Consider the following 26425-nt stretch of genomic DNA (forward strand, 5'->3'; position numbering starts at 1 on the left):
TTCTATGTGATTTCCAATATCTGTTTGAAATTATTTCGATATTTACATGTATTTGAACAACTTTTTGTACCAAGTACAAAATCATAGGAACATAATATACGAATACCGGATACGAAGTACTTATCACTTTCACAGATATCTTGTATGTGCACTTTGTTAAGTGACGCAATTTTTATTGAATGAATCTGTCAGTAACGAATTATTTTAAATTTTGAGGAATGTAATAGAATCTGGAAGTCTAGCCTCAGCGGTTTTGCAGCTTGACCACAACTTCGAAAGGGCAATCGGTGTCCTTTAGGTCTTGTCTGAATAACTGAGCGTGCTGCCAAGCTTCGCTTCCACTTCCACCGTGCAGTTCCGCAACAACAGAGAAACTGTGAACACCTTGAAGATGTTTGATCTTTTGCTCTTCTCGTTGGTGCTTATTGCTTGGGTTGATCTCCATTTTTGCTCCTTTATCGCTAATGAACGTGGCCTTGACACATCCGTTGTGATAGGTTTTGGTTGGAAACTTCAATTTCACCGTTTTCACTGAATAGCCTGCAACATTTTTTATATCTATATACCTACTGACACTTCAAAAATTGTAAAATATAAGTTGTAAATTGTAAAATATAAGTTCAAGCAGTATTTTAAAAACACAACAAAAAGACGGTTACGATATGTGACAGTAAAGTGTAGAGCTGAATTCTCACCGGTCCCAGAAACGTCAAATCGCCATTCAATGCGAGCGCTATCACTATTCGGCACACGAGCAATGTAGGCCTTTTTCCAGTCATGTTCCACTTTATGAAACATATTACGTTCGTCATAAACACATGACCGCCATCCTGTAAAATTGTTTAAGTAAGCATTACCACTACTCATAAAGCAAACGATTCATGTGAACTGTAGCATACCGGAACTTTTTTTATCGTGAGTCGTGGATCGCACATAATAATCGCCACTGGCACAGTATTGCACTTCCATTTTTTTATCGAACTTCCTCGGTCGAGGGTTTGAATATAAATCCATTTGCCACCGCCCTGCTGTTGGGCATAAGGGGGATTACTAGGATGTCCAGTGACAGGAAATCCATGCACACTCGCCACTGGAGCGCCGGGATAACCGGGCGGAAAAGTTCCGGGTGGCAGATGACTGTGAGCCGCGGGAAAGACCGGGGACACATTGACATGCGGCTGGGGCACACCCGTCGGATACCCGGGCGGTACTGCTCCGGCACCCGCATGGGCAAACGGCTGGGCGCTGTGCGGAAGATATGGGCGTGGCACTGACACGGGAGGGACCGGTTGTGTCGGGGGATACAAGTTCGGATACATTGGTTGTGAAGCGGGATAACCGGCAGTTGGCATCGGAGGCCCCGGATACGGAGGCGGTGGCATGGAATGGTTCATAGTCGGATTGTAGGCCGGATTGTACGCTGGCGGACGATTGGGATCCATCTTTTACCGAGGTGTGTATCGATGGTACCACAAAGTATAATTTAGTATCGTAATTAAATGTAAAGGGAGGTTCAAATATGACAAATTAATAGCGTTTTAATGTCATGTAACACAAAATCTGTGACAACAGATTTTAAATTCACATTCACGGAAAACCAAATCAAGCGGTATGCTGATCGGTGGAACTTTATAACCTTCGACACGACACCAGTGACTAATATTTATGCATCTGTCGTCCGAAAGAGGAATCGTCAAATGAAACACCGATAAGGTTATCGCTGTTTGATTAAGGCATGGACATTGGACACATTGCGTTCAATTCGCATTACGAACTCACAAAAAATACAAATAATGCAAACGATTAAAAAATAATTTTACAATATACGTATGTACATGACACTGCTAGGGCCTTGGCTATGAATATTATTACATGTAAGTACTGTATCAATCAAACATATATCACATATTCGTATTAATGTATTCATATCTATATTCATATCACATATTCATATTCACATATGCCGCGCCTAAAGTCGCACAACACAATGGTTGTGTATCTGATGCGCGATCCGGCTCAGAATTCTAATTATTAAGATATTACTTCCGGATCATGACCTAACATGGATCAACTGAGAAAAAACCATGTTAAATTGGATGGATATACAGATACTTCGCACACTACAGGAGTAGCCATACTTATCGTATAAGTACCAAACGGTACGCTTTGGTATGTTTGGATAATAGCATGTTTTATTCTTATAATCAGTTCAACATTTTGAAAATTTCACTATGGTTACTTACTGAATCTACCTGCAAAATTAAGAGTGTTTGCAATCCTGTCGAACACCAAAAAGGCAAGCTATTCGTTGCTCAGAAATCCTGATTAACTTTGGAAATCACAACCATAAAAATGTTAATAGCGACCATCAATAACAAACACCACCATCTGCCTTAAAACAATGTTGGGATGTTACTTTTGATCATTTGCTCCACTGTTGTAAAAATTATCAATTTTATTACTCGCAAAATGTCTATTGTGCGAATAATACCATAGTACAAGTAAAATGTAAACATTCACATTATCTACCTTAAGTGCTCAAAAAGGTGACAATTGTAAGGGAATTTAGTATTTTACGGTGCAAACCGTTTTCCGTACTCATTTATGAGCAGCGGCTTAGCTAGTCGCTAGTCATCCATAATAATTTCCTTTTGAGATGCCTTCTCGCTTTGGTTTTTCTTATAGTTCACTGTTGACTCCCGACATTGCCCAGCAAACCACCATTTATTCATATTTTCATACGATTTACGAATCCGCTCTTTCGGTGGGCGGTGCAGGAGTTCGCATATTTTACAAAAACTGCTGCTCTCCCTGTTGGGAATTCCTGGCATATACCACAACGGATTTGGGGGATACTTCCATGCGAAATGTTTTAAATACGCCTCTTCATTCCGCATTAGATGGATTAGATATTCCGCCAACGCTTTGGGAGATGGATAATCCTCGACGTTTATCACCGCACCGGGAGGCAGAAGTTTTTTGTAGTCCGCGCCTCCGAGTACAATTGGTACGACGTCATTGTTGAGAGCGCGATACAGCTTCTCGGTGGCATAGCCTTTGCAGATGCTGAAACACGCAGCAATTCTGGCACATCAAACTTTACAACATAGTATTAGATATATTTACCTGTTTTCAAATGACAAATAGAACTTAAAATGCTTGATCAGATCTTCCGAATCGCAGCCATTGGCGCCATGCTTATGTCGGCATGGATCGGGCTGATCACATTTGCCTAATTTGTCGATGCTGACATATTTTCCCAGTTCAGCAGCATAATCCTCCCGCTTACTGGCCGTGTCGCAATGGGATACCAGCCACAGGATGTCACGCTTGGAGGCATACCACAGTGGGTCGGTTAAGCGGGATTGATTAAAATGACGAGGCGTGTATCCTCCTGAAAATCAGCAGTCTATAATTTAAGACAGCCAATTTTTTGTTATAAATGCAAATATAGATACAATACTTTATGGATACGTATACGTACTATTATCGCATCTGTATTGTACATTGTAGATTTGTAGTTAGCATGATTACATTAATATACAATATAAATATTATAACAAATAAGTATTACAAAAATTACTTTTTGATTTTATCACAACCAATAATCCGTATATTCATACAGTGCATAAATCAGTTTCTGAAACTATACTCACCTAAACTGTGTATACTTTATTTTAATACGCTCACAAAGTCACAATCAGTTGTCATGCATGTTATCATTAAAATGATAGTCCGTTAATGATACTGCACCTGTGGCTGTATATAAAAATGTTATTTTGAAAGGTTTATGTAAAACTGACTACTAGCTTTCACATCTCCGCATGTGCCTTTATTGAAGCGGGATCAACTGTAGAAAATTACCGGTGTATAAATCGGAGTATATGTCGGAGTCCAACCGATACGACATGGTCAGATTGAAGAAACCCGGATGATTATCCCAAGCGCGATAATTCATCAGCTTCTTCGTCGTATCAGGTGATTCGTCCAAATGAAAAATATAGTACACAGACCGATTCCTGGCGGACTGATGGGGTAAGTCCCGGGTTAAAATCGGGCATGTAAAGATGATCGCACTGGCTTGCTTCCGCTCATTGCGATTCGTGACGGCGAGACACCGGCTTTCTGGACAGTTCTTGAACCAGCCGGGCTGATTGTGCTGGTCATACGCCAGCTGTTCGCTGTTCCACTTTGTCCAAATTAGCATTTTTTTGTACGCACCGCCGGTGTTTGTGGAACTCTCGGCTATCATGTTCTGCGATGAAGCAGAATCGTTTTCACTTCCGTATCGAAAAACCTTGTCATAGTAGTAACGCTGATCAAACAACAAAGTCACGCTGTCAATTAGACGCGAGTGTGGAATCACGGTGTAAATGCAGAGAAAACTTAGCAGTCCCATAAGAACAAAATACGTATGCCGTTTTTCTGGCTCCATTGGAGTTTCGCTGTCCGTAGTCAGCCATCAGTGGGAAGGTAAATAAACATTTACGTACAAGTACAGTTAAATGCTAAGCAGTTCGAAACTATGAAGATTTTAAAGTGTGATGTGAATTTTTCATCAACCATATTGTTCATTGATGATCTCTGAGCAAAACGTTGGTCACAGTCTCACAGACAATGCGCGGAATATAATCTTCAGCTACCGGTCAGACGCTCGCAGGTTTATACGAAGGTCATGAACTATCACTTGCCTTGAGGCATACGAAAGGTTCGTATCGCAGATACTGTATTGTAGACTTAACGAATGTCTGCGTACTGAAACATTTGAGTAGTACTTTCATTTGAAACAAAATGCTCGCGGCTTCCACAGACAAATTTTATTTGCTTTAAAAAACAAAATAAAACGTAAAAGGCTAAATATGAACAGCAATGAACAACAGCGCACTTAAATACGGGTTAAATACGTGACACACCATACCAGCTAAAACAACTTCAGGATTAGAATTTCGGCAACAGTTGGTCAGTTTGAAATCTAAAGCATTCAACGAAGACGGCAAAATACACAGCATATTGCATAAGCCGTTACAAGCAGTTTATTTAAGTATAACAACGTAAATGATATATCGTCTGTAAAATATAAAACGAAAAAAAACTGTCTGCTGAATAAAGTAAGAACTTTGGTAAAACAGTGAAAAATCCTAAAATCATTTGGTAAAAACCAACTGACGGCCATCAGTCTCTCTCTCTCCACGTTTTGATGTGCAAAAAATTGTCCAACATTCTGCTTGGCCCAGTATTCATTCTCAAACATATATGGCACACACTCAAAAACTGGAAGCTTGGAACTGAGCCATTCAGTTATGGGATTTCTGACTATCCCGCAGCACTGTAGGTATATTAATAACAAAAGGTTGCGTATGAATACTTCCGCCGGCACAGTTGAGCATCCGGGTCGCCATAAGGAAAGATAATGGAAAATTATGGATATATGTTGTGAGATAATTGTAATATAAGTAATCCTGCAAAAAAAAGAGCAACATACTAAGTTTTGGTTGCGTAGATCAGTCCATTTAATTTAATTAAGTACATATACAGTACTTGCATTATTAGTACAATATATATCAATCAGATCGTAACATTTTATGTACCGCATATATATGATTTAAGAAATTGTTAGACGTTCTCAGTTGGCAGCTGCAGTATGCTTCAGCTGTCAGTGGTAGCATAACGATAACGCACAATTAACAAACAAGCAATATGAGCGCAATACTCACTTGCTAAATATCGGAGCATACATAATTTAATCGATCGCTGATTAAAACATGCGACCATTGGAGTCTTTGGGCTTTTTTAATTGTACTTTCATACGCTTTTGTCCCATTTGGTAATTATTGAGAGCGGAAAGTGCGGCCTGAGCATTTGCGGAACTGTCATACCCACAAACCTGCAACCGAAACGGAGCACCGTTATAAATTTCAAGGAAGACTGTTAACTCAAAAATAACAATAAGTTTGGCAGTTATTATTGTAAGTGCCAATATGCTCTAAAATTGGAGATAAGCAGCACCACCCAAGAACGCAAACGAACTCTGACTCAACACAGATCTGTATTAGAAAATGATCCGCATTTGCTCCACAAGAATATTAGTGAGTATGTAGCTTCATGTCTTATGTAAATGGTATAAACGTTTCCTAAAACAATATTTTACGTTTAAAATGTTTTGCATACGCAAACAAGGTAACAGCAAATTGTATTGTACGAGCTCGTATTAAATGCGTAGCTGATTTGTAGGATAGTTATACCCGGTTGTGCCGGCGAAGAGTTAAGAGTTGGCCAAAATGAAACCGATGAATAAGTAATAATGATGAGCAGTATAAAATGAAAGTAAATCATCTGCTTTAAAAGAGGCTAGAGTGTTTATAGCTGTGGATATAAAAGGTTTATTTGGTGTAGGAAGTGTGCAAAATCAAGTCAACTTGAAGAGAGAAGCATGTGTAGAGACTGATCGGGTTAAACATTGGGGTTTTCCACATCCACCACCCGATGATAGCATGAGAGAAGCGGCGATCGTGGAAAACGAACCCAACTGCGGCTTTTAACGCATCAGGCCGCAAAATATCGACGGCATGCTGAAAAAACCAATAAGACCGGCGTCAATTTTCACCTGAATTAATCAGTGACGTCATCGGGTTATGCAGTGTACTATTTCCGGCCACATTGTGCCCGTTCATGTGGCCATAAGAGCTCCCGGAAGAGAAAGAGCCTACAACAACACACAGACACATACCATCACAGCAACCACGAACACAACGCGCGCGCATCTGCGGCCAGCCAATTAAACAGGTACAAATACCAAACAGAAACGATGACAGCACCAAGCTGCTCACTACTACAATACAATTGGCGTGTAAAGGGCATCCCCATCGTCAGCGTAAGGCCGAGCGAAGGTAGAAGAAAAATCATTCCGAACAGCGTGCAATTTGGAAAAGAGTAGGTGCAAAAGGTGACTACTACGTGACTGTACGAAGAAAGGTCATTCCAGAATACTCTGCACTTCTAATTACGCTGTACAGGTACATCTGCAAATGTCATGTTGAATATATAAGTAAGTAATTCTTACCGTTAGCATCGCCATGTCCGGAGTATAAACTGATACCCTGATACTGATTCAGCGAATGCGGAAAACTTTGGTTCATATTATCCCCACTGTGCATCGTATTTCCACCTTCAAAAGAAACCCAATATAATATCGACAACGACGATGGCTACAATAATTAGATAAAAGACGGATACGAATCTGGTTGCCGAAATCCACGTTTTATATACAGAACACGTTGCGACATCACAAGGGAGATGCAAACAAGTCCACGAAAATAGTCGAGACCACAAAAAAACATAGAACAAACAAACAAACAAACAATACCAGATACACCACACTCTTTCCGTTTCTTCTGCAGCACGTGACCGCGCGCGACGGAACTTTCGACGGAGTCCCGTGATGATCTACCTGGGGCAAACTGATGGGCCGCTTGGGCTTGCAGCGCCAGTGCATCGAGCGACGGCATACTTCCGGGTAGGCTGGCGTTACTGAAACTGTTGCCGGACAGATGACTGAGCGGATTGCTCAGGTTCTGACTGCCGCCCACGGTGCCCATGGATGTCGTGCCCAAGCTGTTGAACTGCGAACCCGCGGCGGCTGCGCTCAGCACCGGGTTAACGAAGGGGCTGGAGTTCAGTGAATTCATTCCCATGAGTGCCGCTTGCTGCAAACATTTCACTTGCATTAGATCAGTAGAACTTTTTTGCTTGAATGACTTCCTTGTTCCCAGTCGAGGAGCTAATTTATCGTGACCGTAAACTTTGAAGCTTAATGAAATTATTATCTTAATACTACGAGTAGCAACTTTGAAGTTTGCATATATTTGGACTAGCTAAAGAAAATTTCTTCAACTAAGTAAAGAGAGATCTTGAACTGGTTTTGCAACCCTTTTATGTCGTTAGAGGATACGATAGTCCATTTTCGGGTATATCGATCAGGAAGAGTAAAGTTGAGCACAAAGGCGAAATAATTGCATGTTCATAGTGTCCGTCTTGGTTACCTGAGCGTACGCATTGGCGGAGGCGTTGAGGAGCAAAGGATTCAGTAAACTATTCAGTCCCATGTGGCTTGCCATTTGTTGCATGCGTCGAACTTGGCGTTCTTTTTCCGTATCAGCAATTTTGACCACCAGGCTCGACGATGCTCCAGGCATTGTTTGTGCTCCGTGTAAGGCGGAAATTGCTGACTGTGCTTCAGCAGGAGTGGAGAATTTGACAAAGGCACAGCCTGTTAATGACAGAAATTAATTTTATCGTGCGAACGCCGACCATCCAAGATTATTAATTTGGTCCAAGAGGCTTAGCAATTTACGACTGTATGCTCTTATATTTCAAATCCTTTGCTGTTGTCACCACTTTTATTTTGTATCGTATGGTCATGTAAAGATCGAGTCAGCCGGTGACACATTACTGATACAGTATATTGCTGTACTTCGCACGTCCAGGATTCACATATATTCGGTAGTAAGGATGATTTGTTCGTGCGAAAGATAATCAATGAATAAATTAATTAATTTTGTATATAGCTACATTACCACAAATCAGCATAGTTTATATGCTGATCCAAGCAATCGTAAATTCTTTAATGCTGGTAATACGACAAATACTGCGGACAGCTGACCTATATCGTTTGATTCGCCATATCAGCAATTCGTCAAATCGCATCGTATTCCGTACAAACAGTAATCGTATCCCCCTAACGGGAGGATTTTTATTTACAGTAACATTTTACCGGCCGTAATGGAAGTCGATCACTAAAGTCAGTTTGGGGTCAAGCAAAGCCCAGCAGCGCGCCTGAGCACAATGGGCACTTTACCTCGACTAGATCCTTCGTTATTGCGCAGCACCGTACACTCCTCGATGTTTCCGTATGGCTCAAATAATTTACGAACATCCTCTTCCGTCTGCTGTTTTCCCAGCATGCCCACAAAGAGCTTTCGATCCTCTGCAAAATAATAACGGTCAACAATTCATCCTATCCATTATGCATCACTCTAACCGCTAATCAAAATTGTCGCACGGTGTGTATATGTAAGATGTGGTATAGAATATGCGAAGCGTTTTCGTTGCGCATGCAGGTAAACTTACCGGCTCGGGATTCACTATCCGCCGGCTTCACTTGAATTGGTCGTGTCATCTACAAAAAGGTGTATGTATGTATACAGCACATTCGTTATGTTGGCTCTGTTAGCCATTCGTGCTTCAAAACGTTTTGATCAATTTATTTTGGCAATGTTAGCCCTTTCTCAATTCCGTCTGACGGCTTTACTGTAATTACGAGTTTGCTTTGCAGTTGCCTGGCATGTAAGGACAATCTGAATAATGTGTATAACAGCGGTAAATGTACCGTTCATTTAATAACACACATAAGTGGCGTGTGCGTTACTGATTACGCAAATGCCGACGATGAAAAATATTTATAAACTACCCAAAGGACTGTGCATGGTAGACCCGCTACAACACCACTTCAAAGACACCAAAACATAGAATTTCACTAGGTAAATATACGAAAGGATGCAGTCCAAATAAGCAGTGTCTAAAGTACTTGGAAAATACTCTGAACCTGATTTCAAACATATAAGAATTGTTTTCGTTGCGGTTACAGGCGCGTGTCGACATGTTGATCATAAAATATTGCACTTATTATGTGTTTGTGCGCATAAGCACTTATTCTAGAAGCGATATATAGCAGTAAGCATGCATTACGATTGCCCTATGCACTTTACAGTAATTAGGGACTTATATTTTGTAACTGCAACACAGTTTGCGCAGATGCAATGTGCAGATATGTAGATGTTTTTCGTATGGCGAAGCAATCCATTTCCCTGTCATTTCGCCAGGGCAAGATTAGCAAAAGAAAAATCTCCTGAGTACCATGGTCAGCCGGTTTGATGTACACTATAAGAACGTTGGATGCGTGTCTGGTCTCATACAAAATAACGCCGCATTCATGAGGATTGTCAAATATTGATACTGTTGTAATCTCCAAAGACCGTCGTTATGCCATGGAATTGTATACGTAACTTAACTACTTGCCCGGATAACGACCCTAGGCAATCACTTGGGAATGGCTGCTGAATTTTCCTGGACAACAAAAACTCTTGCGCTACAAAATTCAGATAGAATTTTTATCTGCGCGCCGTTTATGCGCTTTTAAACTAAACCTGTTCAATTTATTCGAAATTATGGGGCGGATCCGTCTAAACCTAATTAACCGAGCTTCTGTCAGGACAAGATCGAGTCCCTGAATTAAATTCTGAGTCGCCAAAATAAATATAAAGTCCTATGCAAATGATTATACGCGAGATGTTCGATGTGGTAACCTTTCATGCTACGTTTAGTTTCATTGTTGTTCCTCCTGGTTGTCGCCTTGCACATTGCTGGAAATTAGTCACAACGTGGAATTTCTGGACTTTTTTGTTGCATGGATGTTCGCCAGTAATGAGAGTTCACACTATGCGCAACGGAAATGCGATAAATTGACCAGCCAACTCAATCTTGTTCACAGTATTTGATATTTCAGAAATCATCTGAATCGGGGCGTCAAATGGAAAGCTTTGTTTAAGTACCCATCCATCGTAGCAGAAGAACCTCGTCCATTTTGCTGTTTGTAAGTGCGCATATGCATACCGAAGATCGGTTAAAATCCGGGAATATATGTATATCAGCCGGCGATGATCGAACTCTAGCCAACAGGAATAAGCGTATCATCTTGCATCATCTGGCCCCGGCTGTCGCACCCCAATGACAACACTCCTCATTTGCATTCACATCTATCTCATTCAGGCTTTTATTCCCTATCATCCATCTTGTCCTTTTTGTTAGTATTGGTTTATCCAGTTGGCAAACGCGTTCACTTCCCCGATATTACAACTTGTCTGGTATATACACGCTCGCGCTATATAGGCACTCAGAATACGGGTATATAGCTCTATATAACGCGGTGCATAAAGATCTGTTCCGACTCCGTTAAGCCACATCTCACCATCATGCCAGTACTTTTCATGCAAGCCAAATGATCCACAGAGAAAACGACTGACTTCCGGTTCACTAAGCAAATTACTAGCTTTGAATACAATGCTTTTTACGATCGAGGCCTCCCGAATTCCGTCGGTAACATTTACCACGCTGACCATAAAACCCAACCGACTGGCATTTACCCTGTTACGCACCGTATGACTGTACTTGTACAATGGATGTGTGCAATATATCGCATGCAGCCGCACTTTTGTCCTTATGTGCTCTAATTCCGCCATGTATTCTAAAAGCGCTTAGTTCGCTTAAATTAAAAGAGCCAGAACCGCAACGTTAGAAAGAAAAAGGAACCTACACGGCATTGATTAGGCTCACCTTCCTTTTCCGTGTATCACAATGCGATACAGTTAAGTGCAATCCCAAAATGGTTTAACAAACCGAAGATAAAAGCCCAAATACACGAGCATTTTTGCTTTTGGTATAGTCTTCTTTAAGAATTATGGGCGAATGTGAATGCTGTAGTAAGAAAACAACTCTACAAGGTTTTTGGTTCATGATAGTAAAACGTAATAGTGATTTTAAATGCAAAGGTTTTTTATGTATTCAAAGCTGTATCTCTGGACAAGAGTAGAAACAGGCAGAACAAACTGGTAGAATATTTTCCTACCGCGTGATTTACTAAAACAATTTCAAACCTGCTATACTAGTACATAGTTTGAGGAGTCATGCCCTGATAACAGATTTGAAATCTGTATATTCCATTATATTTATTGAGTTGAGTTAAGCATACTTCTCTCTGTTTGACCGGCAAACTACGACGTTCCTGGTTTAACCAAGATGGTTAAAGGAACATAATGCATAACTCACACGGTTTTCCACCCATTCTTACAAGTCGAGGACAGTTTTACTGGAAAGTTAGTACTCAAGCAAGCTTTACACAACTTTTTTTAGCCTTAAAAACTCAAAAATGTGTTACAAAATAAACTTCACAATTATTATGAAGAACTTACCCCAGGAAGGGTTTTTTGTTGATGAAGGGTGTTCTGACATCTGATAGCACTTTCGCGGTCACAGTATGTAAGGAATGCGCAACCTGTAAAAGTTCAAAAATAAAGATGCAGGAAAAGGAACATTTGTAATCAAAGAAGGCAGCGACAGGAAATTCTAGAAGTACTTAGGACCATGCCTTTTTACTTAGTGCAGTGTTTATGTTTTTGTACTGTACGTTTTGAGCATGACAAGCTGTAGTAACCCTAGCTGGACCTATACAATATATTTTCCCAGAATACTGTAATTACGTTTTCATTTGGTGCAATTTATAGCATTTCTTACCCGAAATTAAATTATGAATATAAGACAATCTTTCACATTTTTTATTTCTTTTGTCGCAATTATAATTTTTTTTCAAAATAGTAGTAAAATTAGAATGCGCCAGAAACATTGGTGGAAATGTGGATACCACAAATTATGCACGGTGTCCAAACGCAACTACAGTACAAATAAAAGATTCAAAATGGAGGTGTTTTACTGCACGCTTAAGAGCGTACTATACTACATTGCATGGGTTGCATTTATATTATCTATACGTACATGCTAAGTATGTCAATTGCCGAGTGTTTTGTGAAGTTTTTGTGAAGTTTTTACTGGAGGGTAAGGAAAAACAATCCGCAAGTTTATTGTTATGTGAATGACGAACTACGAACCATTGTACGTTTTCAATGTACAGATATGGCACAAAAGTATAGCGCACATGCGCAACAGCGAAAGCTTTGTGACTTGATTTCGTAAAACCAGCTTCGGATTAATGATCTACTTTCGTCAAACTAAAAAGATAATTAAAATAATCTATCCTAGATCCATTTCTCAACTTAGAGTTTTGCGAGACCTGACATCCCTAAACAAATTCAAATACAGAAGATCTAGATACTGACACTTCAATGTAGAGGGATCTGACATTAATTAAAGCGTGTGAAATTTCAATTCATATAATTTATATAGTCCCATGTATCATAAAATTATACAGTATTATTCGACTGTGGGAACAGCTTATTCACCAAATTTGAACAATTTTTCTCGTACAAAATTTTGCCTTATACCAGAAGTTCAGAACCGTGTTATATATAGCTACATCTAGTGCATTCGTCATCCGGCGATCGTTATAACAACATATATAGTCGCCTTCGATCCACTGCATTGACCGGCGATTACTCAGCGCTGTGACACAAAGATATTTTATTTTTCACGTCGCCTGTGCTTCTCATTCTCGGTGCATTTGTGAAAACCGGATTATCGTTTAATAATGTCACCCGTACAGCTGCATTCTTATGACATGAATAGTCTCGAACGGAAGAAAATAAAGACAACTCTAAAACCGTGCCTTAGCGCCACTACTTATAACATGACCGAATGGAAAGTTATGAGACGATTGGGTATATGCTGGCTCTGGCGACTGTTTGCTTGCCTGCTTTACTTAAGCAAGCTCCAACGCAACTATTACATCGACATATCCCAAAGTGCACTCCGCGCTTTCCGGTATGCAAAGTAAGAGAGCCGGAGCCCCGATTGACATGGAAAAGAGCGAGAAAAGAATAAAACTGCCCCATACACAGCTGAGTGAGAATGTGCTTCAAGTTTGCCTGATCGGGAATGTGTATAAAGTTTTCCCATCAAATCTAAACCAGCCTATCCATAAACACCGGCATTCTTTCCGCCGTCGTTCTCAAGCACATTTAGCAATCAAATATGCAACGCACGGACAGGCGACAATTGCTATCCTTATCGCCCAGGGTTGCCCATATAACACATCATGCAGAGCAGGGAATAAAGACGGGATTTTTATAATGCATGCAACCGACGCAGCCGCACAGTACAGCTCGTATCTGTTGCCGTATATATGCTGATGGATAAAGCGGACATTTCAGGACAATTTAAAGCTTTAAACTATCTGCATCAACGCAGACAGTATCAGCTGCGATGAATGATTTCTGTCTGCACAACTGTGCGGTCCGGTCTCATCCTATTGGAGGCTGTATGAATGCTCTACGGTTACATCGGGTCAATAATTGTCTTGCGCGACAAAGGCCGACTAGCTGGCACTGGTCAGTTGGGGTAAACAGACCGTCCTAATTTAGCCCGCTCTTACGATCAGACAGATGGTCACTGCCTGTACTGGTCAAGCTTCATTCTAAAACCATAGTAAACAACGGTCCAACAATTTTCTAGGTCAGCTTTAACTGAGAACGTCACCGGACGCGCACATTTTCTAAGATATTTTTCATTTTAGATACGCTATTCTGAGTAAAACAGAAGACTGAGCAAACCGCTGCAAACGCAGAAGTTATACAGCAAGCCATGGCAAAACTATTTTGCCACACAACTGTAGTTATACAAGGTTCTTAAAATGATATTCATAAAAACAAAATTTTTTGTTGGCAACAATGATATACTGTAGCTGCTAGCATGGCACATTGTAAAGGATGTAGTTTTATAAAATAAATATTTCGAAAAATTACCATTTGCTAGAGTGTTGTGTGCTTTAAGAGTGATGCCGGTTGATGATGTGGACGCATTGCACAAATAAGCATGTTAATACGCATAATATACTAACCAGCCAAACGGCATTCCACTTGAAACTAATATTGCAACACACAAGTTCTAAAACAAAATTGCAAGAGAACGAACTCGTGCAAACTATGCACTTTTCCACGGTAGCGAGCGCTATCATAACACGCGTTTCGCAATCGTTATCTATACATTTCCAAACGCGCGAAGCTGGCGACTGTCTGTTGCATGCAGCATGCTGATTAAATTGTGCAATCTGTGAGCGGCCTACCGGCACGCTCCAACACGAAAGACTTCGATCTTTTAACCAACTCCACCAAAAGAGAAAAATCGCTCACATCTCCGGATACACCATAGGCATTAAAGTTTTCCAAAACAAAAGGAAAAGCTTTACAAATGCGAAGCCTTGGTAAAATAAATTCATTCGTCCCTGTGTAAAATTTCATCTGTCCGTTAATAAGTAATGAAGCGTGATACGAGTACATTTCGGTCTTTTTCTGAGCCTTTTTAAGTCAATGACGTATTAAAGCATCAACGTATGTGAAAACTAGGGATATAAATAACACCTACACATTTTTCTTCGGTTTAAAATCTCCGAAAATGAACGAATTTTCATGCTTTTATTTAAGGGACTAGACCGTTAAGGGACACCGGCAAATACTGTAGGCAGCGTGGAACCCAGCTCCTCCATTAGCAGTGCAACCCATGCGGAACGTTCTCATTTACTGCTGGAATTAGTGCATTATTTTGAGTGTGATAATCACTAACAGGCTATTTTCTTATGCTGTTTTACAGCCAAGGCTTAAACATATTCTTAAGACAACCCCGCAAACGTTTTTACAGCGTAAACATTAAATACGCAAAAGTTGTCAAAATCCATAAAGTAAGTTAATCTTACCATATATATTAAGGTGTAATACTTGTAAATGTGTACCTTTGTGTACTCCAGTATACTTGTCTTTAAGCACAATGAGTTCGTGTATTTTTCCAAACTGTTCAAAAAGAGGCTTGAGATCTTTTTCCATTAAATGCCGGGGAATTTGGCCGACGAACAATTTGATGGCATCGCTGTCTTTAGGCATGTTTATTATTTTGTTGCCATTAAAGCCGTTGGATACATCGGTTATACTCTGTATATGGTTGGATGTTGGTCCAGGGGAAGAAGAACCCGATGCAGAATTGGAGGATGTATTCGGATTAGTCGGAGAGGGATCCAAGCCAAGACCGTTAACCGTTGCCGTTGCCATCTTCATTCAAAATTGTATGGAATATAATTCACACACAGGAAATAACCACGCTACAGACACAATAATTGACGGTATATGGGTGAGTATTTCGTCGCCGTGTTTCACTTGTCAAATATATTTTCCTGATATTTTCTGATAAGGTATTGATGTAACAAGATGACGCTCTTTCGTTATGCGATGGTTGACACACGGATATTATAATTATATGACTGGATGCCGGATGGTGTGCCTCTTGAATATACTGGTATATCGACAACAAATTAAAATACGGGAATATAACATACAGAACACTCCAAGCGATAACTGGAAATGTACAATTTAATACACAGTAATAAACTGTTCTGATATGTAACGATGTAGGGATACGATAATATGCAACAACCAACAACAGGAAGCGCAGCAAAGCAGCCGGGAAAAAAACTACTCAACGAAGCCACACACTACTAACACGCACAACGCAAATTTGACGAAATTATAAGGAAAAACGCGTTTTTCCTATAATTCGCACAAATTTTTGTTATATCTACCACAGGACACGAGCACTGACTCAAACCGACAAAGCCTCAAACCAAAGCTCAAGTATAAAATGTGTGGCACTACATGGCACAGAATACGAAGTGAAATGTGTTTCATGTCAGTAGTTTCTCCAGCAAACGCCGCCATCGAGTCGGCAAAATTGTGTGCGATTGGTACAGTACAGTACATGGATATATCAATGTGCGTAGCTGTACTACTATTCGTTTTGCTGAAACAGACCAGTTCGTATGAAACATCTGGACGAGTGATAAGGCGGTACTTGAAATACTTGTGCAATCATTTTAAATTCTATCGAGCATGCATATGGTAGGCTGTTGCGGCACATGCGTCGCATGATTTCGACCGAGGATGTATCGAACGTTGTGCGGCTTTTTAATTTTATACAGCATCAATTTTGACTTTAGAATTAGGTTGTCATGCATAACATTATGTCCCAAATCATAATTATTATTGACAACTGTAAACTGGATGGCGAATAATTAAATCCTTTGATGAAGCTTACAATTCATTGTGAATTTACGTTACCATTGCATAGTTAACTGCGCACGTCTGTTAGCATTTTTATTTGCACTTCCTTATGCTTTCGAAGGAGTTCCAAAGTCTATTTATTAGGGAACTGAAACATAGTACAGCAGGTTTCTAATAATTTACATTAGGATATTTAGATGCGCAAAAGAATTGATGCAATTTGATATGTTTCGTAATTCAGCGGCAACCAACCTGTATAATTGTAACTTCAGTACAGCATTATGTACTGGTACAGATACTTTTACAACGACTTACTGAATTATACATTTACAGTATAAGGTATAAGGAAGTAACTGTTCGTCATTAAAAACTCCGTTCCACGTACCTCGTCAATTAAACTGCGGCATCCGGTCGCTAAATTTCAAACCCAGTACAAAATAGTTTTAATTAATAATTATTTATTTTATATAATTTAATTTTTAGTTTTAAAATTTAACTATTGCACGAGTTTTACCAACTTTAACCATTGGACAGCTGTTAGGTTTTTATCAGGCAGCCGGTTTCGACGCTTTGCATATTACCGGTTTACCGCATGGGATAAATTGTGTGGCACTTCTAAACGTTCTGCACCATTTGGGTTGCTATTACCAGCCATCTTCAGCCCCAAACCAATCCCAAACGATGAAAAAGCACATCCGGTGTGACGCAGTGTTCTTCTACATAGAACTGCAAGGGAACGCAAGCGCATGCACTACCCAGTAGCTATTTCCAATGTTGCATACTTGGAACGCTAAAAGTTTTATGGTTGCAGTGCAGGAGGCATCGCTCTTTTTGAAATTACATATGTTGAACCATTACTTAGTTTAACATAATTTAAGTGATTTGCTTACAAGTTAGTTGCGTAACAGAGCAAAAAGTGTTTTTTGAAAGAAACATTCTGTTCCCAAATCGTCAAGCAGTAACAGCTGGACCAAAGTATATTTATATTATATCTTTTCTGTGGTTTTTAGCTTTTAATGAACAATTCGATATAGTGCATTGAAGATATTAACCTTTAGTCAGTACAACAAACAGAGGACGCATTATTTTCACCAAATTAATTAATCAGAAAGCACGCTGCACGTTGGCTGGCCTGCGAGTATCTATTCGACTGATTAATTTTTAAGAGTAGTGTAGCCTGTGGTGCTAACGCTCTACAGACGGTATAATACGCTAGAATAAGCGATTAATTTCATGTCAGTCGGCTTTAAATTCCCCGTGGTTATGGATTTGCTCTAACAGCATATGAATGAGTTTACAATATATCCGTATCACACTTTGAATATATGAGCACCATCTGGCAGCCATCGGACATAATTAGAAAATGCTCATATCTCCGCACCCGCATTAAGCTATTTATACACACTTTACGGGTGAAAACTTCAATGTCCTTCCTTATTTCGTAGCACCGCAGTGTTGGAGCCGTACGTGTGCGATACTTCAGCTAACTTGCATATTCAAATATTTTCAATTTTCAGCATCCGGAATTTTACTTATTCATTTATGCAATAATCTGCATCCATCTAGGTGAAATTACGTAATTTGTAATGCTAAAATGTGTATGAAAACATGTCTAATCTGAAATAATACCTAGTATGCACTTAGCATTGGCCATTTGCAATACATGTACAGTGCAGCACGTGCGTGTTCATCTTCGCCCATCATTACATCAATTATTATAGACAGATTTTGATTCTCACGTTTATTGCGGATGTTTCTGGTAAAGAACCAGCAAGTCTCTCATAGTTTAAACAAAATTTTAAACCAATCAAGCTTATAATTGGAGTGGTTGCTCTGCCGAATTCGCAATCATGGTGTTGCAAATACCGTACATACGAAGCCGGTTGCATGTTACGAATGGTAGCTTCGCTGGCAAAGAATTAAATTCAATTAATACAAAAATATTAACACCTAAAGTAGTATTAATTATAAAATTATATCGCATGTTATCTTTCGCGATGATCAACCGGCAATTCGAAAGGCAACCTTAAAGTAACCTTAAATACGTTCCATCCCTGACTGCTGTTTGCGATCTCATCTGTCACCTTTTAACGTACGGAATAAAACGGCCCCACGTACAGTGAGTGCCTCGTGAACTGTAGTACTTCTGATCTATGAAAACCATTCGACGTTTTTAGATTGTAAGCGCTAATTACAATATTCGCAAGAGATGCAGGGGTTAAGCAGATGCGCAAGTCTGGCGCAAAGCATACCCATTCATTCCTCAGATCCAGCGCGTGTGCTCTGATTAGCCCGCTTGATGAGTGCTACTGGGTCAGGTTTGTTGATCAACCTGGCAGGCTGTCTTCCGCTATCAGAATTTTACTTTTCTAGACGGTTGATCACGGTCATTGTCCGAAGGCTGAGCTTTTGTTTCAGGGACAACGACCGCAGAACATATTACTTGCATCATCCAGCAATTATCCTGGAACAACCAGCAGCTGCTCAAGACGTGTCCAGTTATACAAACAATACTGATAGCACGTTAATTAGCTAGATTAGTGAGGCGCTTTACGTAACAAAACGCGTGCAGGGCACTGACTTATCGCTTCGCATAAGGTAAGCACCGATTACGGGCATCTCTCGCATTCTTTGTTTTATCGGTTTATTAAAATTTTTTTAAATAATAAAAGTGACAGGACATATTCAAATTACCAATGCGTAAAAAAGCTTCCGTTAAAATCTTAAAATAAATCTTTGAAAAGCAATTTTCGGGCTAAAAAAACACTATAAAATAACGCGTACGGAACGGTAAGACGGGGCGGTAAATCAAAAAGGTACTTAAAGACAGATTCCAGCAATATGAGAATGCAAGTAACAATACTGGGCGTGGCAGAAAATTAATTTGGAATATTTCTTGGAAATTCCTAACATTTCTCTATTTCCTTTTCCGCATATCCAATTTCTCGCATTGCCTTCTGGATGGGCTCGTAAACATCAGGATCTTCAATAGTTACCGGTACCTGTTACAGCACCAGTAAACTTGACAGTCGCTAATCAGAATAAATACTGTACAAAAACTCGTAAAATCTGGATATTGAATAATTTCAAGATTTTTTATGGAGTTAAGCGAACTGCAATACAAGTTGACTTACTTTCACGGGGCGATCTTCAGCTAAGCAGATGAGGCTGGGCCGAGCAATTTTACCCGATTTTGTTTTCGGTAATTTCGGAACAACACACGCGCTCTTAAAGGAGGCTATCGGTCCGATGTCATCGCGCACGGATTTGATTATCTCTTTAACAATATCACTGCCTTTTTTATCGCATGCTGAAAATACAGTAAGGTGCTCTTGTTATGAACCCTATCGGACTATGCGCAGCCAGTAACGAGTAACGTACCAGATTTGACCACAAGTAAACCCACGGGAACTTGACCCTTTAGTTTATCCTTCACTCCAATTACGGCACAGTCGGTAACGTCCGGATGTCGCAGAATTGCCTGAAAGCGCCAGTTCATGCAGAATGCAACCTGATACAGCGGATCTGTTGTACCGCAAATAAGCGGTGTTAAATGAATACTTCTTCGATTGCAGATGTCGAAATTCGCACTCCCGAAACGTTGATGATATCTATAAAAGCAATCACAAAATCTCTCCACTTTTACGGATTTGGCAATTCTGAAAAAATTAAAATTACCATCCATTCGGGATGCGACCGTCACGTATCCATCTTCGTCGACACTTCCCTATATTCATAACAGAAACGACAGAAAAATCAGTTCCACCACATTTTCTACGCAATTGACAGCATTGAAAACAAGGATGCCGACGGGCAGTTTTTGATATTGAACCAGCCTCCAGCAGAAAATAAAACAGTTAAGCAGTGCAGAGTACTTACCGCATCCATTGTATCGTAATAGCCCTGAAAATATTCCGTTACTTGATAGCCCTCAACACAACCCACACCGAGAAAAGCTAACCGGGTAACGTTCAAAATACGTTTTCTTGAATCCCTCGTCATTCTCCCATAAACTGGAAAACGTTCCCGGTGGTAACGGCAATCTATTCAACCATGCACCGTTCTCCACACAGATGTACTGATAACAAAGCAATAGGTTCAAAGGGTAAGTGGTGGACTCATCTTACTTGACTGCAATCCGACCAGTCTGGCCAACCTTCGCTTCTTTTCCGGTTTCAGAGTCCAAAATTCTAACTGGACAGTAAAATATTATTCAGCTTTTTACAAATCACGTGAGCTGGTTTAGATCGAGTTTACTAAGTAATATCCCGCATACAAGTCAGTTCACAAAACTACAAAAATCTGGAACGTTATGCAAAATTATTAGTTATTATTACCATCGTAGCCCGGTACAGCATGGCCGGATGAATGCGGCGGAGGATCGAGATTCGAACCCAACCCACTGCACGTCGATGTTATCGGCCATCCAGTCTCTGGAAATGTACGAATCTGGACATATAGTTCAAATTTTCATTGAATATTCGTCGGAAGTCCTGCTATGAAAGGACAGGCTAAGCCCGTGACTACAAGCCTCACATACCAGTTTGCCACCAGTTATCCAGAACTGCAGCTTTGAACGTTTCTTTCGTCCAAGCCTTGGTTCCTTCATCACAGTGCTCTCCCGCAACGTAGAGTAACTTCAAACTAAAACGTACCGACACTGACAGTCATTAGATTACCCACGCTACTGTACTTATATGCACGTTTGCAAATTATTTAAGCTTGTCGAAGAAACAATTTGCATTTCAACTATGAGCTGTCGAATATTTTTTCAAAAATGTCACATCCAAAACCAGAAGCTACCTTTTGATGTCATGCTTCTGGCCAAATTTTCCCTCGGGATCCTGCAGAAAAGTAAAATTGGGATACAGTTTATATGTCAGCAAGATTCAGCTCCAAGCCTACCACTTGTCGAAGCGCTCTCATAGCGGTGGGAGTGGTGAACATTCCCTTAACTTTATAGCGCTCAATTAGTCTAAAATAGCTGCTACCATCCGGTGTATCGGTGACCTTTCCCTATAATCCGAAATCAGTAGTGGTACAACTAATAAGATCAAGTAGTAAGAACAAATAAGCATCCTATTACTTCGTAGATAACGGACGGGTTACCGTGCAGCAGCGGAGCGTAACAGATATATGAATGGCCCACAACCCAGCCAAAATCACTCGCCGACCACCAAGTCTCTCCCGGTTTCATTCCGTAGACATTGTACATTGACCAATTTAGTGCTACCGCGTAGCCTCCTGCTGGACGTACCACGGCCTAAATCACCAAAATCGCTAAGAAAACTCCGTGAGTAACCATTTTTTATTTTTTTTACCGACGGGCCGGGTTTGCTGACTGCATGCTTACAATAATTATAAGCTTTGAAAGATACTGTGAAACTGGCCAAAAAAAGAAACAATGTCTAACAACAGTACCACATTCCGCAGAAGCTACGATACTAATCTGTGCCCCAGAATTCACACCTTACCTTAGGTGTTCCTGTTGTGCCACTTGTATAGAGAATGTACAGCGGATCCATGGCGTCGATCGGCACGCAGTCAACACTCTTCCCCGCCGCAACTGCTTCATGCCAATCGGAATCACGACCGCTGGTCCACGAACTGCGAGACTGAAGAGAACTGCACTGAAGATTCTTACGACTGTGGATAAAAACTGTCCAATATAGATACACACCATTTCCGGACGCTGGAACACGACAACGTGCTTTGGCTTGTTAGTTGCTGTATCAATGGCATCGTCAACAATCTTCTTGTAGTCCACTTCACGGCCTCTTTCAATGCCATGGGACCCGCAGATCACTGCTACTGCCTACAACAGCACAAAAAGTCTGAACACAGACTGATGTCTTTATTTGTGTATGTTTATGTGTACACTTGTACTGTAAAATGTATGTATTTGAGCACCCAACCTAAAAGTCTGGAGTAAGAGGCTTTTAATGAACTTTACCCAATAATAAAGGTTAGGGTTAGTTAGCGTTGCATCAGGACTTCGTAGTAGTATTTCATGCTTCATATGTACTCAAATAAGTGGTAAATTTGGAAAAATTAAGATATGCAAATTTTCAAGCTAATCGTAGTTCCCTCCATGGCATGCTTTGGAAAACAAAGTTTTTACCTTGGCATGAGAAATTCTGGTGGCCAATTCTTTGGCGGCAAAACCTCCAAAAACCACGGAATGAATTGCACCGATTCTAGCACATGCTAACATCGCCGTCACGGCTTGTGGAATCATCGGCATGTAAATTATGACGCGATCGCCCTTTTTGACTCCGAGATTCGACAAATGGGCTGCGAAAGCTTTTACCTGCACAGGACGCAAGGTAATCATCCTACTAATTTTAAGTACAGTACCGTCACTGTTGACACATATTTTACAATCATTCAAGCAGATTAAGTAATTTTCGTCACTGCTCGCATTGGTATACCTCTCTTAAAATTTCGTCGTACGTCAGGGAACATCTTGAATTTGTTACCGGACTTTCGTGATGCAGAATGATCTCGCCTCCTCGACCCTCATCACAGTGCCGATCCAGTGCATTATAGCAGACATTAATTTTCCATCCGGAAAACCTGCACAGTGTCAACTTCACACATTACTTGTACACAAGATAAAAATTTAATAATGTGAAGTATTTCAATGGTTTTGTACTCGTTTGTGTTGTGTACACGTACTCGTATATACCTTATTCACATTCATAAACAAAGTAACAATCCAGTCTCCTAACCATTATGTTGTGGTACTTTAAGTAAACTTGCAGTTACTATCATGTTTGCAAAATTTAGAGCGAGCACAAATGAGTAGGCCGTTTTCGAGAATTGTACAGTAGAGTGCCCAAACCAAAAATCAAAATTTTGTAAAAACCGAAATGATTTCCGGTAAATTCTCATGGTTAGGCATTTGCAGCACTTGTACTTTACTACAACGTACTGTACTGCCGATGTTCGTGTCGCAACTAACAATAAGCGACCACTGCCAGAAGAGCAAGCTCTGAGCGGAAAAGATTACCAGTCTAGTGATATGCAAAGCGTAATCTTTTAACTGTAAGTTTCAAACCCGCTTAACTTTGTACAAAATCCCAAAAAAAATTTGCATGGCAAGCGTTAGCGGGTTACGTATAGTCGCTAAGTCGCATACCATTTAGCAAACGGAGAATCTGTGTCATCTAAAACTTTGTCCTTCTTCTCATCCCACACCAGTGCAGACGCCAGGTCTTTCCAGTATTCCTCTCGTCTGGATAGAGATTTCAGGTAAGTTTTAAGGTAGATGTCTTCCTCGCTGGTCGTTGCATCACTCTTTGCAATTTCTGCATTGCGAACATTCGCTTTCACATCTGTATTTCGATGACGAACCTGGCGATAATGAGTTTCTGCGATCAGCTGTTTTCCAGCTGACTGTGAACAGAATGACAGACATAAAACAGCACGGTTAAGCTTTGTCGTCGAGGCTGGCTTTAGTGCGCGATGGAACATCAACATTTTCTAGTCCTTTTATCAACAAATACGGTGAAAAGTGACGATTTATGGTAAAACGTGCAGCTTTGCAGCCCAGTGTCCGGGTTGCCGTTTACAACTCTTGAAATTATGTAGTTAGGAACAAAATATCATAATCGCGAAACTGCCAACAACACCGAGAGAAACAGACCAACATCTGCCTGGTTTGAGACTTGCCGCTGCTGTAGCTTACAATTAGTACACATAACACATAGGCTGGTGACACTTGACACAGCCACTGCACATTATTATTATTATTATTATTATTTCTTCGTGGAGCAGGTAGCCCATTTCCGGCTAGGGTGACATACTAGCATGGGATTTTAAACCTGGCCAAACAGCAACTGCATAGAGAAAATTCCCAGCACGCTTAAACAAAATTTACACTACACAACGCATGTTTAAACGCATCAACCGATCGAACACTAAAAATATCAGAAGAATTAGAATCCACGAAAAATTTCCACATTTTATTTAGCTTCCAAGCCAAGGTTGTTTCGCCGACTTTTTTCTTTGCTTTCGCCTTGATTATGGTCCGATTCCCTTTCCGAAGATTGTACGGTTTCACTTCCTCTTTAAATTCCACCATCTCGCTGATGTACTGTGGCACATGGAATTTTTCCGGGTGCTTGATTTTGTACAACCACATCGCTTCGTTTTGTCTCCATCTGGTGAACAGAGGAAGGATCCCGTGCTTGGTCATGAACAATTCCGTGGATATTCCAGAGTAGTTTGCAGCCGCTCGCAGGCCGCTACGATGCATGGCGGCCAGTTTTTCCCGCAAGCGCACAGATGCCCCGTTCCACACTGTAGAACAGTAGTCCAGATGAGACTGGACAAGGCATAGAAAAGCGCAATGCGTTGGGATGTTGGCAGGCCGATTTTCACACGATTTAACAGTGATATACCGTACCGAACACTCTTTTGGACCTTTTTAACATGGTCAGTCCAACTGAGATGTTCATCCAGTATCACTCCAAGGTGTTTCACTGACTTTTCTGGTTGCAACTGATGACCGTTCAGCGACGCAGTGAAAAATAAGTACAAAATATCTGTATTTACTAGTATACTATATAGATAGAAGTACGATATAGTTTTATTCAGTGTGAAACTTTTACGAGTTTATAAGCCGATCGCCTCTCAGTAGCGACATCGGCCTCGGCATGCATACGTACTTATTCTTCAAAATCTGCACCAAAATTTGTAAAACAAGCATCAAACGATCGCGGTCTGTATTGTACTAGTGTTGGTTATTTTGTTAACATATACAATTCATTTCTTTTTTCTTCTGCAGATTATTGCATAATAGTCTTAGTTTAGCAAGATTTTGGTTTTGGATAAAAACAATGCTATTATCCGTAATAAATGTTTTATATGTGCTCATTACCACCATACTACTTGTATAAGAAGCCCCTCTTCTATAATTATGTGCTACCAACACCAAGTCGTGATTGGTGATAACAAAAGCACTAAGGTAAATTTTTAGGCTAAACTGTCCGATAAAAAATTTTTTTGCAACAAAACTTTTTTTAAGATCGGCGGTACGAAGCAGTCAGAGGTTTTCTGTAAAAGTAAAGTACTGTACTGTACTTGTTGTATCTTTGTTTCTTGAATGATTATACAGCCTCAGCCGACTCCGGAAATAGGCGGCCTAATCCCACAGAATATTTCGTCTAATTTGGTCGATTCTGGTACTGTCCCGTGACACAGGCAGCGTTTCCCGCAATAAAAATTTAATTAAGTTCGTGCAGTATTCAAAATTTATTGTGAGTGGTACTGTGGTGCTAACTTCTGCACGATTGGTTTACGACTTTACGGGGACTTCAGCAGGCGGCACAGCGTACTGTACCCTGGACCGATGGTTGATTTATTAATTAATGACTAACGTACTGTATAATAAATCTTATCGTGCGGGGTAATTAACTTTCAGAGTATTAAGTAAATTAATTAAGTACTTTAAAGCGGGTCACCGGCACTTCTGCGATTGCACGTAGCAACATACAGGTGTATTGTACTTGACTTCCGGTATCGGTTTGAAAGCTATTAGTCACTCCATGACTTCATTCATTGCACCGTCAGAATCTCGGTTTTCAGCTCCCATC

The 26425-nt window shown here is 40.4% G+C and overlaps 4 protein-coding genes across 9 annotated transcripts; all 4 read right to left on the bottom strand.

Moving 5' to 3' along the window:
• Nucleotides 1-111: 111 nt before the first annotated feature.
• On the bottom strand, nucleotides 112-1855 carry LOC129584592 (nematocyst expressed protein 4-like). Its single transcript, XM_055476817.1, has 3 exons — nucleotides 900-1855; nucleotides 696-830; nucleotides 112-540 (listed from the first exon to the last, which is right to left on the bottom strand). Exons 1-3 carry the CDS (start codon nucleotides 1440-1442, stop codon nucleotides 529-531), a joined length of 690 nt encoding a protein of 229 aa, XP_055332792.1. The 5' UTR covers nucleotides 1443-1855; the 3' UTR covers nucleotides 112-528.
• A 147-nt stretch (nucleotides 1856-2002) lies between these two features.
• Nucleotides 2003-4599, bottom strand: LOC129584591 (alpha-(1,3)-fucosyltransferase C-like). Its single transcript, XM_055476816.1, has 3 exons — nucleotides 3865-4599; nucleotides 3127-3394; nucleotides 2003-3066 (listed from the first exon to the last, which is right to left on the bottom strand). Exons 1-3 carry the CDS (start codon nucleotides 4433-4435, stop codon nucleotides 2628-2630), a joined length of 1278 nt encoding a protein of 425 aa, XP_055332791.1. The 5' UTR covers nucleotides 4436-4599; the 3' UTR covers nucleotides 2003-2627.
• Nucleotides 4600-4802: 203 nt separating this feature from the next.
• On the bottom strand, nucleotides 4803-16464 carry LOC129584550 (CUGBP Elav-like family member 4). Of its 4 annotated transcripts, none has more exons than XR_008689901.1 (9): nucleotides 15509-16463; nucleotides 12024-12106; nucleotides 9127-9175; nucleotides 8855-8983; nucleotides 8040-8266; nucleotides 7364-7703; nucleotides 7061-7165; nucleotides 5715-6569; nucleotides 4803-5459 (listed from the first exon to the last, which is right to left on the bottom strand). XR_008689901.1 is itself a non-coding variant. In XM_055476750.1 (8 exons), exons 1-8 carry the CDS (start codon nucleotides 15825-15827, stop codon nucleotides 6594-6596), a joined length of 1362 nt encoding a protein of 453 aa, XP_055332725.1. In that variant the 5' UTR covers nucleotides 15828-16464; the 3' UTR covers nucleotides 6564-6593. The 4 variants fall into 4 exon arrangements, 2 of the variants coding, with proteins under 2 accessions (XP_055332725.1, XP_055332726.1); XR_008689902.1 differs by having other exon boundaries at nucleotides 7448-7703; nucleotides 15509-16462; XM_055476750.1 differs by lacking the exon at nucleotides 4803-5459 and having other exon boundaries at nucleotides 6564-6703; nucleotides 15509-16464.
• A 2834-nt stretch (nucleotides 16465-19298) lies between these two features.
• Nucleotides 19299-26114, bottom strand: LOC129584561 (acyl-CoA synthetase short-chain family member 3, mitochondrial-like). Of its 3 annotated transcripts, XM_055476772.1 has the most exons (20): nucleotides 25914-26114; nucleotides 25237-25331; nucleotides 23968-25130; nucleotides 23258-23402; nucleotides 22948-23136; nucleotides 22507-22641; nucleotides 22301-22441; nucleotides 21913-22089; nucleotides 21732-21842; nucleotides 21630-21670; nucleotides 21367-21470; nucleotides 21164-21259; nucleotides 20954-21020; nucleotides 20788-20869; nucleotides 20706-20729; nucleotides 20505-20553; nucleotides 20388-20437; nucleotides 20208-20307; nucleotides 19961-20136; nucleotides 19299-19828 (listed from the first exon to the last, which is right to left on the bottom strand). In XM_055476772.1, exons 3-20 carry the CDS (start codon nucleotides 24306-24308, stop codon nucleotides 19733-19735), a joined length of 2124 nt encoding a protein of 707 aa, XP_055332747.1. In that variant the 5' UTR covers nucleotides 24309-25130; nucleotides 25237-25331; nucleotides 25914-26114; the 3' UTR covers nucleotides 19299-19732. The 3 variants fall into 3 exon arrangements, with proteins under 3 accessions (XP_055332747.1, XP_055332748.1, XP_055332746.1); XM_055476773.1 differs by lacking the exon at nucleotides 25237-25331; XM_055476771.1 differs by having other exon boundaries at nucleotides 23968-26114.
• Between the last annotated feature and the right edge of the window lie 311 nt (nucleotides 26115-26425).

The sequence above is a fragment of the Paramacrobiotus metropolitanus genome, unplaced genomic scaffold (genome assembly GCF_019649055.1).
Source record: "Paramacrobiotus metropolitanus isolate TYO unplaced genomic scaffold, Prichtersi_v1.0 Parri_scaffold0000014, whole genome shotgun sequence".
Classification (NCBI taxonomy): domain Eukaryota; kingdom Metazoa; phylum Tardigrada; class Eutardigrada; order Parachela; family Macrobiotidae; genus Paramacrobiotus; species Paramacrobiotus metropolitanus.

Bases quoted from the DNA above. Each gene is read 5' to 3' on its own strand.
- LOC129584561 (XM_055476773.1), bottom strand. From the start codon at position 24,308: ATGTTGATGTTCCATCGCGCACTAAAGCCAGCCTCGACGACAAAGCTT. The intron at 20,554-20,705 runs GTAAGTACTCTG...TTATGAATATAG, and splicing joins ATTACGATACAATGGATGCG to GGAAGTGTCGACGAAGATGG. The intron at 20,438-20,504 runs GTAATTTTAATT...TTGCTTTTATAG, and splicing joins GGTCGCATCCCGAATGGATG to ATATCATCAACGTTTCGGGA.
- LOC129584550 (XM_055476750.1), bottom strand. From the start codon at position 15,827: ATGAAGATGGCAACGGCAACGGTTAACGGTCTTGGCTTGGATCCCTCT. The intron at 8,984-9,126 runs GTAAGTTTACCT...ATTATTTTGCAG, and splicing joins GGATAGTGAATCCCGAGCCG to AGGATCGAAAGCTCTTTGTG. The intron at 6,704-7,060 runs GTAAGAATTACT...GTGTTGTTGTAG, and splicing joins CGGACATGGCGATGCTAACG to GCTCTTTCTCTTCCGGGAGC.
- LOC129584591 (XM_055476816.1), bottom strand. From the start codon at position 4,435: ATGGAGCCAGAAAAACGGCATACGTATTTTGTTCTTATGGGACTGCTA. The intron at 3,395-3,864 runs GTAATTTTCTAC...GCTGATTTTCAG, and splicing joins ATACTCCGATTTATACACCG to GAGGATACACGCCTCGTCAT. The intron at 3,067-3,126 runs GTAAATATATCT...TGCGTGTTTCAG, and splicing joins TATTTGTCATTTGAAAACAG to CATCTGCAAAGGCTATGCCA.
- LOC129584592 (XM_055476817.1), bottom strand. From the start codon at position 1,442: ATGGATCCCAATCGTCCGCCAGCGTACAATCCGGCCTACAATCCGACT. The intron at 831-899 runs GTATGCTACAGT...ACAATTTTACAG, and splicing joins TCACGATAAAAAAAGTTCCG to GATGGCGGTCATGTGTTTAT.